The sequence below is a fragment of the Cicer arietinum genome, chromosome 7, assembly GCF_000331145.2.
Source record: "Cicer arietinum cultivar CDC Frontier isolate Library 1 chromosome 7, Cicar.CDCFrontier_v2.0, whole genome shotgun sequence".
Lineage (NCBI taxonomy): Eukaryota > Viridiplantae > Streptophyta > Magnoliopsida > Fabales > Fabaceae > Cicer > Cicer arietinum.
The window spans coordinates 58,519,884-58,534,092 of NC_021166.2; the positions used below are offsets into that span (position 1 = coordinate 58,519,884).

The window sequence follows — 14,209 nt, forward strand, 5'->3', positions numbered from 1 at the left end:
GATTAGAAATTGAAAGAGACTATAAAAAAATTAAGAAAAACAAAAATAAACCACATGGTAACCATTGAACAAACATTAAATAACGACCACTATTAAACAAATATCAAGTAGAAACCATCGTCATTCAAACATCGTACAACTAAACATATACGCACTACATAACAAAAAATATTTTTTTTACCATACATACATAAAAAAATAAAACTCTAAATATACTAATAGCAAAACATAAGAAATTAAAAGAGATTATAAAAAAAAACATTGAGAGAAATTAAAATGAATTGCATGACCAGCCTTAATCAAACATGAAATAGGAACCATCAATAAATAAATATAAATTAATTATTAAACAAACATTAAACAAAATAGAGACCACAATCAAACAATAATGATTAAACAATTAACTCACTTGAGACCATATAATACCACAATCAAACAATTCGTGTATAGGTAAGAGGAATGAAATTCTTTAACAAGCATATATAAAAAATTAAAACTCTAAATATAGTACACACATAGCAAGAAATATGAAAAGGCATGCATCAACTTCATATTGTAGAGTTGCACTCTTAGAGTTTGCAAGTATCTAACCCAATAAATCATTTTCATCTCTCAAAATTAAATACCTTGACACCATGACCACCCTCAACATCAACAAGTATCTAACTCTCAAATTACGCCCTTTCTTTTTCATCCAGCCAAAAGTCAACTTGTGTTTTTAAGAACAATAATAGTCAGAGACTTTTTAATGAACAAAAAGAAATAACTAGGGAAATGTTTTTCTCATGGCCTGTGTATTTAACGGAGCATAGGAAACTTTATCTCTCGAGTGAGTTGTGTGTCAATTGATTAAGAGTCGAGTGACTTTTAAAAACAAGACAAGGTGTCGCTTACATTTATTGAGAACTTGGATAGGTGAGGGTAATTTCCTCTTTCTATTATATTAAAATTAATATTTAAACTATTTAAAATCAAAAGTACATTTTTAATCTGTAATAAATTATGAATCCGAAATAACTTCTACTATTTTTAGCTAGATTATTGAAAAATTAATTTTAAAAATACAAAGTAAAAATCATGTTCTGTTTAACCCATAATAAACAATAATATGAATTCAGTCAAGGATAAATAGTCTAGTCAAGAACAAGTCAAGATTTGTTCTTGCAAAGGGTTCAAAATTTGAAAATAAAAATAGATTTTTGATATCACAAAACCAAATACATATTTTGTTGTTCGTTATAGTCATTTTTATGTAAAATAATAAGGGGGAGAATAGATGTTGCTTATAGTACAATCTTTTTGGATTGTCAAAATTAGATGCCTTAATGAAAGTGTGACTATTTTTAGAAAGTCTTATTACTACTTAAAAACTGCGCAAAGTTTTGTTCTTAGTCATTCAAATTACATTCGGTGATCATACTTTGCTTGTCCACGTGTTCTATTATCACATAAACTCGATCTTCTAACATGACACATTTGTATGTGTTTATATTTTATTGCAAAAAAAACTAGGTGAACATGTGTGTTTATATTTTATTACAAACATTTTATGTGAGTAGATGATGTATCACTCAAAGGAATACCGTAGGAGAATCTAGGTGAGTTTATCAAGAATATATTTGGGTTATAATAAAAATAGAGGTTATATAAAAGACTGAGATATAGGGGGAAACATCTTAAAATGACTATTCAAAATCTCAATCAAATTAAAAAAGTTGCTATTAGGATTTCGTCTTGTATATCATCAATAATGGCAATAGCAATTTCAACTTGACTGCTCATTAAGCATTTCCATAAAAGACCACCCTGGAGTTTCGTTCATAGAAATATAACTTGATATTCAGCTACCTCTTGAACTCGAGCTCGGTCGACGGAAGGGATGATGCTCAGGATAGCAAGAGTGCTTCCATTCAAATTCTTATACATCCTTTCTTTAAAAAATACAATACCTAAATTAAACAAATTAAGACTAACTAACATTCATCAAAGCTCAAAGGGTAAAATACAAACAATGACCCTTGGACCATTCTTTTTCACAATCCTTGAATTTGAGGTAAAACATCAAACGTGCTCTTCTTAGCAGTTACAGAGATACAACACGAGCTTTGTACATGATTATATATGCCATATGCCAATCACCTAAAGACAAAAAATGATTTAACATTTTTTAATCATATCATCATCATATACAACAAATTTGAAACTGAAAAAGCGGTTGTCATTTGAATTTCCATTATAACGAAAACAAACTGTAATGAATTGGCTAATCCTTGGAAGAAAAACAAATAGATGTACACATGAAGATATTTTACTGAATGTCAGTTCATGCTGGGCTCAAGTAAGGTAATGATTATAAGTTTTTTATATTATTCTTGTCCACAAAACTATTTCAGTATATTCTCACCTCCTCCAGAAAGTCTAGTGATGTCGTCTTCAACTCGTGGTTTTGGATTGTCATCATCAAACTCTATCCATTTCCCTGTCAACAGTAATATATATAGTAATTAATAGTGTCAGATAGTCATATACAAGATAAACACAAATTGGTTTCCAAGAACCAACCATTTTCTTGCTTGACCCAACCAACATAATGTCCTGAATCAGCACTCCTACCCTTGTGGGTCAATACAGCAACCAAATCATAAATTCCAGTCATTTGTGTTTCTTTTTCACCTATACACAGAATGGAGAGTAAAAAGCAGAAAGGGGTTGACGACAAACAAAATATGTAGAAAATGTAGTAGTTTTTACCTTCCTCCATTGGAGCAACAGATGGCTCTCCTCCATTCGATGATCCCTGAATGAATGAAAGAAGCAAAGTATAAGGGACTATTCTATTCTATTTATGCACATCTGTGATATGTGGAATGGTGATTCCATGGAATGCATTTATTTGTGCACATTCTTGAAGTATTTTTGTATCAGATATCACACCTGAAGCTTTACAACCACCCTACTTGAAACATGAAACACGAAGATCCACATACTCTAGGAATAAGTTTTTCAATCTTACGCCATTTAATAACTTTCTACAAAATATGCATTCAAAAGATCTAGTCGTTGAATTGAATGTACTCATTAAGTAGACAAGTGAGCAAATTTTCTTATAATTGAAAAATTGACAGAATACCTTGTCTTGTCACTTCATTTTAACATGATATACTTTTTAGAACATAACATCAATCATCAAATTGCATACCTATGACTGTTTAAATAATCTTAAATCCGGCATATATGATCACTATGTTACTATCACAAGATTCGCCCGGTGAATTTGCTAAATTCATTTTCTATAAAAAGTCATAACTGGAGCAAGATTGAGAATACTACTTTTCTAGAGTAAATTGATTCTCACCCATAAATGTGCGAATGTCGCTTAAAAAGGAAACATGTTTTGTTTGAAAAGAGAAATATTTGAGTGTATACAGATTTAATTTAACAAGACTAATAGTTGTCATTTCTAAAACATAACAAGATATGTTTAGGAAAGAAAGTATACAATTAATACATATCATTTCATTGAGCATAAAATCCCAACCCCGCTACTCAGAAGAAACGGGATTCAGCACCTTCATTTAAATTGTGGGCAATGAAGCATGGTATGAAATTACAATTCCATACTTTTAGGCTAGTAAACCATGCAATCAGGGAATGGAATCACCATCATATCAAGTATCAACATATAATGTTAAGTCTGTTTGTTTCCTCACCTCAGCATCGGACATTTTTACATCATTTTCCTTGCGAACAGAGCTTTTCTCATTCACTTTCAGACCAAACTTTTTTCCTTCATCATTTCTTAGGACCTGTAGGCACAATGTGGAGAATGAGAATATAAACCAACACATTTTACTGGGAAAACATCTTTTTCTTATAAACAACCATCAGATTTCAATAGGTCAAAACAAAGTGGACACCTGTCTAGGAGCTTCCAATTTCTTTTTGAGATCATCAGAACAAAGATCATAAACATCCAAGACCAGAGGATAATCTACTTTCTGACATAAACCAAGCACAGTTGCATTAGAAAACAATTTTTGAGAAAGCAAACAAAATATTCTAAGGAAATTTGTTCCATCCCAACCCATATCCAATAAAAAGACAGAAAATGGTAGTAAGTCTTACTCGCAAAATCTTAGCCTTTTGGTTTGATTCCCTCTTCCAAAAGAAACGGACGAACTGAACAGTCAAGTACCTTGGAAACACAAAAATTGAAACCACACTCAGAATTGTATCTTCGAAGAGCAATTAACAAGAAACATAAGAAATAAATAGAAGATCTTCGTCTGAACTACCATGAGGCCAATATTTTGAGATTCAATTTTGTCAGAAACCAGAACAATATTTTATCTATGACCCGTGAGAAAGATCATACATAATAGCAAAAGATCATAACAACTCTTTCCTGTACTTTTTATGATGTGGACAATAGAGATTAGTAATATCCAAACTGATAAATTAAGAACTCACAACTGAGCTTTGTTTCGTAACTTTACCTAAATAAGGCTGAGACTCATTTTCATTATCAACTGAAGAAAATTATCCTGGCAGACTCAACTTAGAAACCAAACCTAAATAGACTATCTATACCTTTGTATTCATAGACAACAAGACCTACATCATTACATAAAACCTTAACAAGACTGTGATAACCTGAATAACAGGAAAAGGACAAATAAACAAACAAAACAGTGGGATTACACTCATTATCCCAGTTACGGGTAAAAAACATTATTAAGCCGGAAACTAACAGGTTAGGATTTTTGGTATGGTTTATTTTGATTCTTGACATGGTACCAAAGCCCTCATGACTAAGTGGTCGGTTAGGAATTTGATCCCTGCTACATCTATTGATTATAATTCAATTAAATTGGGCATTGCATTACTTATACAGTTATACTTCATTGTTCATACCTAAATGTCAATTGAATTGGGGGATGTGTTCCAACTGAAATTGAATGGCATGGCAAAAGAGGGGGGAGTGAAAAATATCATATCATATCTAAGGCGAGGATAATAACCTTGGCAGGGCATTAATGCGTGATTCCTTCAGGTAGATAGCACTACGACCCAAAGCAGCAGAAGCCTTTTCCAACTCTGATTTTAAACCCTACAAAAATCAGCTGGGTTAATACGATTTCTTCAAAAGAGAATTATTCATCACACAAAGGAATATCAAACAATTAGGTAGACATCAGTTATGTCATACTGTTTTAAAATTTCACATTCACATTAAACAACAGCTGATTATCATTGAGCAACAGAAATGATCATAACTATAAAAAATTGAAATTATAATGTTAACTAGATTATCAGCAGTTCATCATGTCATTACACTTCCTCGGATGCAATGGCATAGTTATACAGCTTTATCAAGAACAGTTATTAGTAAAATCTTGTGGCAAATGAGGATGGAAGAATGTGAGAGGGAAGATATAAACAGATCGAGCAACTGAGTATTAAGGATAGAATGGTAATGCTACTCAAGCAAAACAGAAACATTAGAAATGTGTTAGATTTGCAAGAAAACAACATCATCCTTAGTGAACAATACACATGTGTATGCACTATCGGTAATTGAAGAGATTAGCTTTAGCACTTACATGTTTTAGTCCTTCATGCAAATGGTTTACTTCATGTGATATGTGGCATTTAAGTGAATAAACGGATTCTGTTTCATAGCTTTCTTCACTGCTCTCTTGGCAATAAACCCTGAGAACTTATCAAATCACTAACAGACAATGGGTACATAAAAGGATACAATTTTATGAACGTGACAAAATATTTAATAGATTTATTAACATTAAAAAAGTGTAAATTGCCATTTTTTATCCATACTTAGTTGAACAAAACTAGACGCACCATAAAGCATGGGCTACAATGTTACAAGAAACAAATGTTCAGATGTAGTCAAATAAGAATAGAAAGTAAAAAAATAAAAAAATTATACACCAAAAACACCAAGGGAGTCATGGACGCGTAATTATAGGCCTAAACTACTAGGAACTGATCCCTATCTGATCTATACACACCAGCCTACCTAGTTCAGTTAATTTGAAACCATGCCCCTAATAATAATGAAAAGGCGGGAAAAAAAAAGGTTATTAGATGTGTCCTACCTGCGTCAAGCACCAACACATGTGCAGCACGTTACACATGTCAGACACTTCGGACAAGTGTGCCCAAAAAATGTTTTTCGTAACACTCCTTGGACATGAGTAGAACGGACAACTACTTCTTTTGCAAAAAAAGTCAGAAAATAAATAAACTTTTAGAAGTAATAAAATAGTGTATAATTAATTAGGTATGTTTTCATGCATACATCTTCTCTAAACTTCATCTTTCTTCTATATTGCCCTTTACAGTCTCCTATTTTGTCAGTTCTGGTCTTCATCCATCTTGACTCTCAATTGAGATATTTTATAAATGATGCTCATATTTAATTTTATGTAATATATATATATATATATATATCCGTGTTCTGGATGTTGGACATATGTGGTTTGCAGTTCCTTCCTCAAGGTAGATCACTGATCCGACACAACGGCTCCTCTTGCAAGTTATATCTTCTCGATTCTTTTCACTTAATGGCTCATACTCTTCCGTCCATCGTCCAAGTCCCCTGTTAATCATCTTGGTCCCACTTCCATTCTCACATGTACCATCCATAACTCCCAAGATCAGGATCTCTAATAGCAGTTGTTAGAAACAGAATAAAAACACCCAGAATTGAGTAAATCTACTGTAGTTTTCCTCAAAAAATTCCACCACGATAGAAAATTTACATGAGCATTAAGACTAAACCTGAAAAGATAACATATTCAAGATACCCTTTCACTCTCCCTTACTGACTTCTATTTATTTTCTGCCATTATCTTCTCCCTAAATCCTTTCTCATAATTACATGGGTCAATTATTCCCAGTTCCTTTTTATTTCCTTATGCCAAATAACAAAGTTCCCCTTGATTGCTTCACATGCCAAAGAGTGGGCCCCACTCACCCAAGTCACACACCTCACACACATTTAGTTTCTAGAATGATGAAAGGAGGGAATAAAAGCTAGTTAATAACGTCTCTTATTCTACTGATCTTCCATTAAAGGAATGAGGGAAGGGGAAGTGGGAAAGGCATTCAGTTTCAAGAAGGATGAATGGAGGGAATAAAAGCTAGTTAATAACGTCTCTTATTCTACTGATCTTCCATTAAAGGAATGAGGGAAGGGGAAGTGGGAAAGGCATTCAGTTTCAAGAAGGATGAATGGAGGGAATAAAAGCTAGTTAATAACGTCTCTTATTCTACTGATCTTCCATTAAAGGAATGAGGGAAGGGGAAGTGGGAAAGGCATTCAGTTTCAAGAAGGATGAATGGAGGGAATAAAAGCTAGTTAATAACGTCTCTTATTCTACTGATCTTCCATTAAAGGAATGAGGGAAGGGGAAGTGGGAAAGGCATTCAGTTTCAAGAAGGATGAATGGAGGGAATAAAAGCTAGATAATAATGTCTATTATTTTATGTTATAAGAGTGAGGGAATGGGAAGAAGGGAAAGTATTCAGAAAATATTTTAAGAAATAATTAGGGGATTCCTTCTCTGGTTAGGAGCAGTTTTGCTCTGGTTTAGGAGTTCTTAGAACTCTGGTTTAGTTTTTCTTTATTCATCATTTCCTGATCTTGTCATTGTAAGAGATACTACTCTGAATTTTAAGAAATAATATATCTTTTTCTTCCATTAAAATTCTGAGTTTTATCATATACCTTAGTAATAGGTGGTAGCCAACAGAATGCAAGTTTGTCACTTACAAAGTTATCATCTTTTGACATTAAATGAGGCTGTCTTCATTTTAAAATTCTATGAGCTGCCATACAGTCAAAGGTTTAATTTTTTTAAACATAGGCGCATACTAAACTTAATCTCAATAATGTCATTCAAAATTTGCTAGAGCTAGATACAAGAAGCATACTATTAATGACAGGGGAATCACAAAATATAATAGGGCACCGATAGATCAGGTGATAAATTGTAACCTGGCCACCACAGAGGTGTAGAAAAATATAGGATGCAAAAATATGATGATAAAAAAGACATCAAGAAGTTAAAATCAAGAACAGAAAAGCATTTGAGTTTTCATATACTCAAGGCAGGTCTGTCTAATCACTAGCTGCAAATAGTACTACGAAAAATGCTATAGAGGAGAAAAAGTAAAATTAAGCACGGAATAGTTTGTGACTGTAATCAACGTATTGTATATTACGCCAAAAATTGTTGAAAAGGTTTCATAATGTACCTGCTATTAAGTTCTGTGCCAAAAAGAGCCTTTACAGCATCAGTATTTTCACTGAAAATTGACAGATAAAATTAGTTAGATGGAAATAAATATTCCAAGCAAAGAGAAGTTGACGAAAAATAAAGATATCAAAAGAGTTCGTAAACGCTAGTAGACCAATTTAAAATTGCATTTTAAACTGATTTGACCAGAAAGTATGTCTAGGAGTGATAACTAAAAAGTACTGATAATAGAGGAGATCAACTATTTAGTAATTCAACTAAATCTGCCTCCTTTTTCTAAATGATAAATATTAGTTAGAAGATACTGCAACAAATGCAATTATTCACCAGGACTGCCCAACGCTTATCAAAGCCTTAAGCGTAAAGAGAGGCTTTTGTTGAAAAAACAAAAGCAATTTTTCTTAAAGCTTTTTTTGTGGCGGAAACAATTCTTATTAAAGCTAATAATAATATTTTTTCATAATTTTATTTTAATTTTTACCATGTGTGCTTTTTGAAGCTAACAATTTTTACCATGTGGCGGAAACAATTCTTATTAAACCTTTGATTAAATTATTGAAATTGATTTCATCTAACAATATAAATTAACAAATATATTAACTTGATTGAAAGAAAGAACTTTAAAAATAATATAAATCCAAGCCAAATTGTAGAATGATACCATGTGGTCAATGAGAAGAATCAAAATATAATAATAAATTATATTTCAATTGGTCTGCACACTAAAAAGAAGGGAGTTTAAAATCAAAATGTCAAATATTCAAACACACTTCCCAGTATACATGGACTGGTTAAAAAAAGAGAGAACCAAATGCAGAGAAAGGCTGACTGTTCTACTAAGAAGTTTTTCAGGCCTAAATATAGCAAATTTTTGGAAGGCCTAAAGCCCTTGCAGTAGTAGCTTGGGCCTTGGGCCTACCCAGTTATTCACCAAGAAATATGCAGAAAGTTACCTAGATCCAGGGGATCTGAGAGACTGTGAAAGTGTGTATAGAAGTTGTGTCCAACATTCTTCAGCATCCTGTTAGACATGAAAAGCTAAATAGGTAGGTATATAAATTCACTACAGCAATGAAAATAATTCCATAAATGACATGCAACTTATGAACCTGTTGCATGAACACTCCATTATGCAGCTGGCCAAACTGAGGGTACTTTTTCCTCAATACCTGGAAAATGCAGAAGCAAATCAGGATTATACAATTTCTTCATATCTGAGGCAAATGTCAAATAGTAATTCATCATTAAAATTAAAATGGTTATGAAAAGAAAATTTACAATATACAATTGCAGAAATGAGCCATCCTGCTCAAATGACAAAAGCAGTAAAAAAGGTGGCAAAAGATAACAATCAATATCTTTCTACATCACATTCTAACAATGACAATGTTCCACTTTGGATGGTATTATGATAATTTAAAACCGACGAGAAAGTATTTGCCACAAAAAAGGGCATGAACCAATTTGGCCACAAAGAACCCATATACATCAATCTACATGAACAAAATGTTAGAAATAAAGGTTCGAAATTATGCCTTAACCAATGCAGAAGACATTGACAAAACATTGAAGTGGCTGAGTAACACAAGCGGAGGTCGCTGAATTCCAATACACGGTAGATAATGGCCAATATAAAAGGAAGGCCCAACGAAAAGACTTCCATCCCAAAGATCATATAATAGGCAGGAATCAAATTTACCAGTGACAGTTAAAGGTATGTTCACGTGGCAGAGGGGACTATTTTACAAAATTCAAGAATACATCATACAGTTTACTTCCCATGAAGCAAATTCAGTAACTAACTATTGATCTTTTTTAATAATAAGTAACTATTGATATATGTTAAGAATGTAAGCAAAATTCCCAATAATACTCTTCCAAGATGTTAAAATTATATACCAAACACAATAAGAATCAATTCATAACATTAACTATCCCAAACAACAATGGTTGGGAAATATGGTCCTCCTAAGACCCCTTGTCAAATTGAGATTTAAACAAAAAAATATCAACATTTAAATAAGTATAGAGACAAAGATAAACAAAAAAAAAAAAGTTTTTAACCCAAACAAAAATAGATAATAAATAATTATATAATGCACCCTAGACAATGTACCATCCAAAACTGCATAGGTGCCACAGGCTTGACACTTTTATCAAGCTCACTGAATAAGTCACGGGTTGCAATGGTCAACATATGAGAAGACTGATCAACGTCGTTGTTTCGTCCGGAATGTGAGTAACTGGTCCCAATAAATTTCAAATATTGTTAATTGTATATGAGCTTCAAATGCAGCAAATAAAAATGTTGATTTATGTCTCCTTAGAAAAGACATACTCAATCAAAGCCGACTTCAATTCTGGCACAGAATGGAGGCATTGCAATGTTGAGTTCATGTAACAGGTATTCCCCAAATTAAAAAGACCAGCAGTATGTCCCTGTTGAGAGAAAAAGAGGAGAAAATCAAATATTTAAACATACAAATACTTTACGATTCGATTCAGAAGAAGCAGAACACAAACAGATAAAAAATTCAAGATCCATCGAACAACAAAGCCCACTTGATAGTTTTAGATATTATTATTAGACTGAATCCATATTTAGAGTGAAGAATAAACCAGCTATTTTTGTTGCTTCAAAAATAAATGCAACATCCCATTGGTCCGCTATTAACCAACGGCATCAAATGAGTCATTCAATGATAACTAACTCCATCAGTTTCATCCTTCTGGGACCAATTAGCTGTCATTTTAAGACCAGCTTGATGGCACAAATGTGATATTGAAAGACTAATTTGATATTTTATACATCTTTGGAAAATCAATTTGATGTTGTGCACAGCGGATGACCAATATGATGTCATGTATATCTTTAGAAGACCGGAAAGAATGCACAACCATGCTGTATACTTCAATGAAACAGATAACAGCTAAAATTTTATAGCTAGGCAGCAGTGGAATATGTGAAATAAACAGATGCCACCACTCTAAATATCTTCTATGGAGAAAACATAAAATATGAAATGGATCAAAACATTTAAGAATGGTAATTTAAGCACAGGAAAAAAAACAAGTGATTTCTTGACCTAGCCTTTCTTAAAGATTGTTTCAGAACCTGCTACTTTTAGCTCCTAAGAAAAGCATTAACACAGATTTATTGAGTTAATAAATTTGCATAATTATTAATCTTTTCCTGACTGTTTTTGAGTTTTCGTCAAAAAGAAATTTACATAATTATTATAAAATTCTTCAACGCAATTCTAATTAAAAATCCTATTTCTTCAAAAAAAATAGACGGCCCCTAAATCAATTAATCAAGTAAACCACAATCCTAAGAATAAGTTGCACAAAGCAGACAACTGCAACAAGAGCACTTTCATGGCCAATGCCTGGTTTCTCTTTAAAATTCAATAGGATAGACCATGCAATATTCGATGTACTTAGGCATTTAATCCCCCTTCCCAAGACAACCAAGAGAAAAGGTGAGGGGAAATAAATGGGATAGTTGCTGAATCTTTTCTTTCCAAATCAAATCTCATGGTTAGCATGAATTTTAACAAAAGAAAAAGAATGTAAACAAAAGGTATTGTTGTCAATCTGTTTCTCTCAAGGTCTTTGGTGACTATAAACTTTTAAACTAAAGAGGAAAATTTGGCTTACCTTTTATGTTCTGTAGATGACAGGCAAAATGGGGATCAATGCAATCGAGAATCTTATGAATCATGCATGTTAATTTTAGTTGCAGTTTTTAAAAATTATAAGCACTACTACTCTAAAGTTTATGAAGCTCTGTTAATGTATAGAGAAAGAGTTGAAACTTACAACAGCAGCTACTTGTTCTTCTTCGGGAAGATCTTCGACAAAAACAGTTCCTTTCTCTGGAGACTTCACAATTTCATCAGCTGTTCCCATCATCATTAGCTTTTGACCCTGCAAAAAGTATATAATTTAGGTCATTAAAATAAAAAGATGTATGGAATATAGTAAAATATTACGGAAATACACATTCTAGCACCACTAACCTCTTTCACTCCTAACCTTGCCCAATCAGCATCATCCTGCATTGCAAGAGGAGATAATAAAAGGTGGGGAATAGATATTTATAAAACAACTTCAATCAAACTTTTAATACAGATATCTTTTACAAGACCTACGCAGGTAAACTTAATAAAAAAAGACGAATAATTTGCTTATTAGTATCACATTCAACAACGTATTTACCTTTAAAAGACCACCCTTGACCATAATTTTTTGTCTTTCAGGAGGAACTCCAGTCAGATCAAACAATTGGCACTTAAAAACATAAGGGGGCTGGCTGGTATCAATTTCTACATCTTTGAAAAGTTCCTTTTGCCACTTTACACTCACTGCATAGAAAGATCAGTGTTGAGCATCAAAATCAATTAAATAAGCTAACATCACATTTAAAAAAAGACGAATTAACAATTGACAAGGCACCAATTCATTCATTAATATTACACCAAATTTTAAGCTTTATGACAAAACCAGAACCTCCACAGCTATCCTCAACAATAAATTCAGTTCATCTGTAACATCCTTCAATGAAATGTAAAACAACGCATTACAACTCCAGTATAGTCTCCTCTCTATTCCTAAGTTGAACACGAGTACACGAACTACATCTCAACTTACCAAAGTCCAAATACACCAAGAAGCACTGAAAATTAACAAAGAGTAACGAACCACTTAACTTATTGAAGAAAATCCAATGTAATACCTTAGCCCAATTTCATAAAATAAAAAAAGCAATAAATCAAGCTAAAAACCTCATCCCGTAAAAATTCCCAATTAACACATTTTTTTTTCTTTTACACTGCAAACAAACACGAAAACACTCGAAACCTAAATTGACAACAGTGCATCGAAGTAATTTCAATTACACAACAGGAATCAAAATCAGCCAATAAATAAATTAGATAGAATCAAATTTAACAGAAATCGGAATAAGAAGAATGAATGCAGATGTGGAAAAAGGAATAGTAAGTGATTGAAAATCGAGGGAAGAGAAGTTTTGTTGTGACCTGTAATCATGGTGGTAGAAGTAGAAAGATCGAGAAACGAAGAAGAGAGTGAGAAGAAGAAATGAAGAGTTGAGAAGAGCTTGGCTTGAAGAAAGGGTTAAAACGATACCAAACCAAACCAAACGTGTTATTGCGGCCTCTCTCGGGTTTTTTCTTCTATAGTTGGATCCATGGCCCACTTTTCTCTTCGGGTTTGGGTTACGTGCATTGCATTGCATCTAACCGCAAGAATTATAACTACACGGGGTCGGGTCGGGTCGGGTCTTGGATTATGTACCAATTACCCTTTTTTGGATGAAACTACCTTAAGCAGGTTACTAAATTTTAAAAAACTAACATTACTAAATTTGGTGTTTGGACCGAAAGATCTCGAACGCTCATTACTGAGTAAAAGACCGCATAGACTTTGGATTCTATTAAAATGAATAAAGTGTAATTTGAGACTATTTGTTGCAAATAGAATAGACACATAATAGGATAACGATTATTACATTTTGTGTTTGATAAGCAAATTATAACAAATTGTCCATTATTAAGTCATTTATTTCATACATGTATCGATATAAGATGATATAATATAATATACTTAAATGATAAAATTATTATTGTGAATTAGACAACAATAAAATTATCGTTGTGAAACAATTATATATTATTTTTTAAAATAAATTTGCATAATATTTTTGAAAATTACAAATTAATAAAAAATACTCAATAAAATTAAATTAATATTAAATGAATTTCATATTAAAACAAATTCATTGACAATGTTAAATAAATAGTTTCAATTTATTTTTTTAATTATAGATAATTAAATAATTCTACTTTGTTTGTTGGATAAACTCAATAAAGATGTGATATATATATATTATATAAAATGAA

General features: G+C 32.3%; 1 protein-coding gene across 2 annotated transcripts; it reads right to left on the bottom strand.

Annotated features, from left to right (window-relative positions):
* Window positions 1–1,682: 1,682 nt before the first annotated feature.
* Window positions 1,683–13,485, bottom strand: LOC101499834 (ubiquitin carboxyl-terminal hydrolase 6). 2 transcript variants are annotated; one of them, XM_004510291.4, is made up of 18 exons: window positions 13,328–13,485; window positions 12,507–12,652; window positions 12,308–12,343; window positions 12,108–12,215; window positions 10,624–10,724; window positions 10,402–10,528; window positions 9,395–9,454; window positions 9,239–9,306; window positions 8,284–8,334; window positions 5,604–5,712; window positions 5,022–5,110; window positions 4,126–4,195; window positions 3,918–3,998; window positions 3,711–3,806; window positions 2,752–2,797; window positions 2,563–2,673; window positions 2,405–2,479; window positions 1,683–2,139 (listed from the first exon to the last, which is right to left on the bottom strand). In XM_004510291.4, exons 1-18 carry the CDS (start codon window positions 13,335–13,337, stop codon window positions 2,084–2,086), a joined length of 1,440 nt encoding a protein of 479 aa, XP_004510348.1. In that variant the 5' UTR covers window positions 13,338–13,485; the 3' UTR covers window positions 1,683–2,083. The 2 variants fall into 2 exon arrangements, with proteins under 2 accessions (XP_004510348.1, XP_073219533.1); XM_073363432.1 differs by lacking the exon at window positions 13,328–13,485 and adding an exon at window positions 12,765–12,923.
* Window positions 13,486–14,209: the final 724 nt, after the last annotated feature.

Excerpts from the sequence above, each read along its gene's own strand:
- LOC101499834 (XM_004510291.4), bottom strand. Across the intron at positions 10,725-12,107 it reads AAGAACAAGTAGCTGCTGTT|GGACATACTGCTGGTCTTTT; the intron begins GTAAGTTTCAAC and ends TTCTCTCAACAG. Across the intron at positions 10,529-10,623 it reads TTGAAGTCGGCTTTGATTGA|TTACTCACATTCCGGACGAA; the intron begins GTATGTCTTTTC and ends TATTGGGACCAG.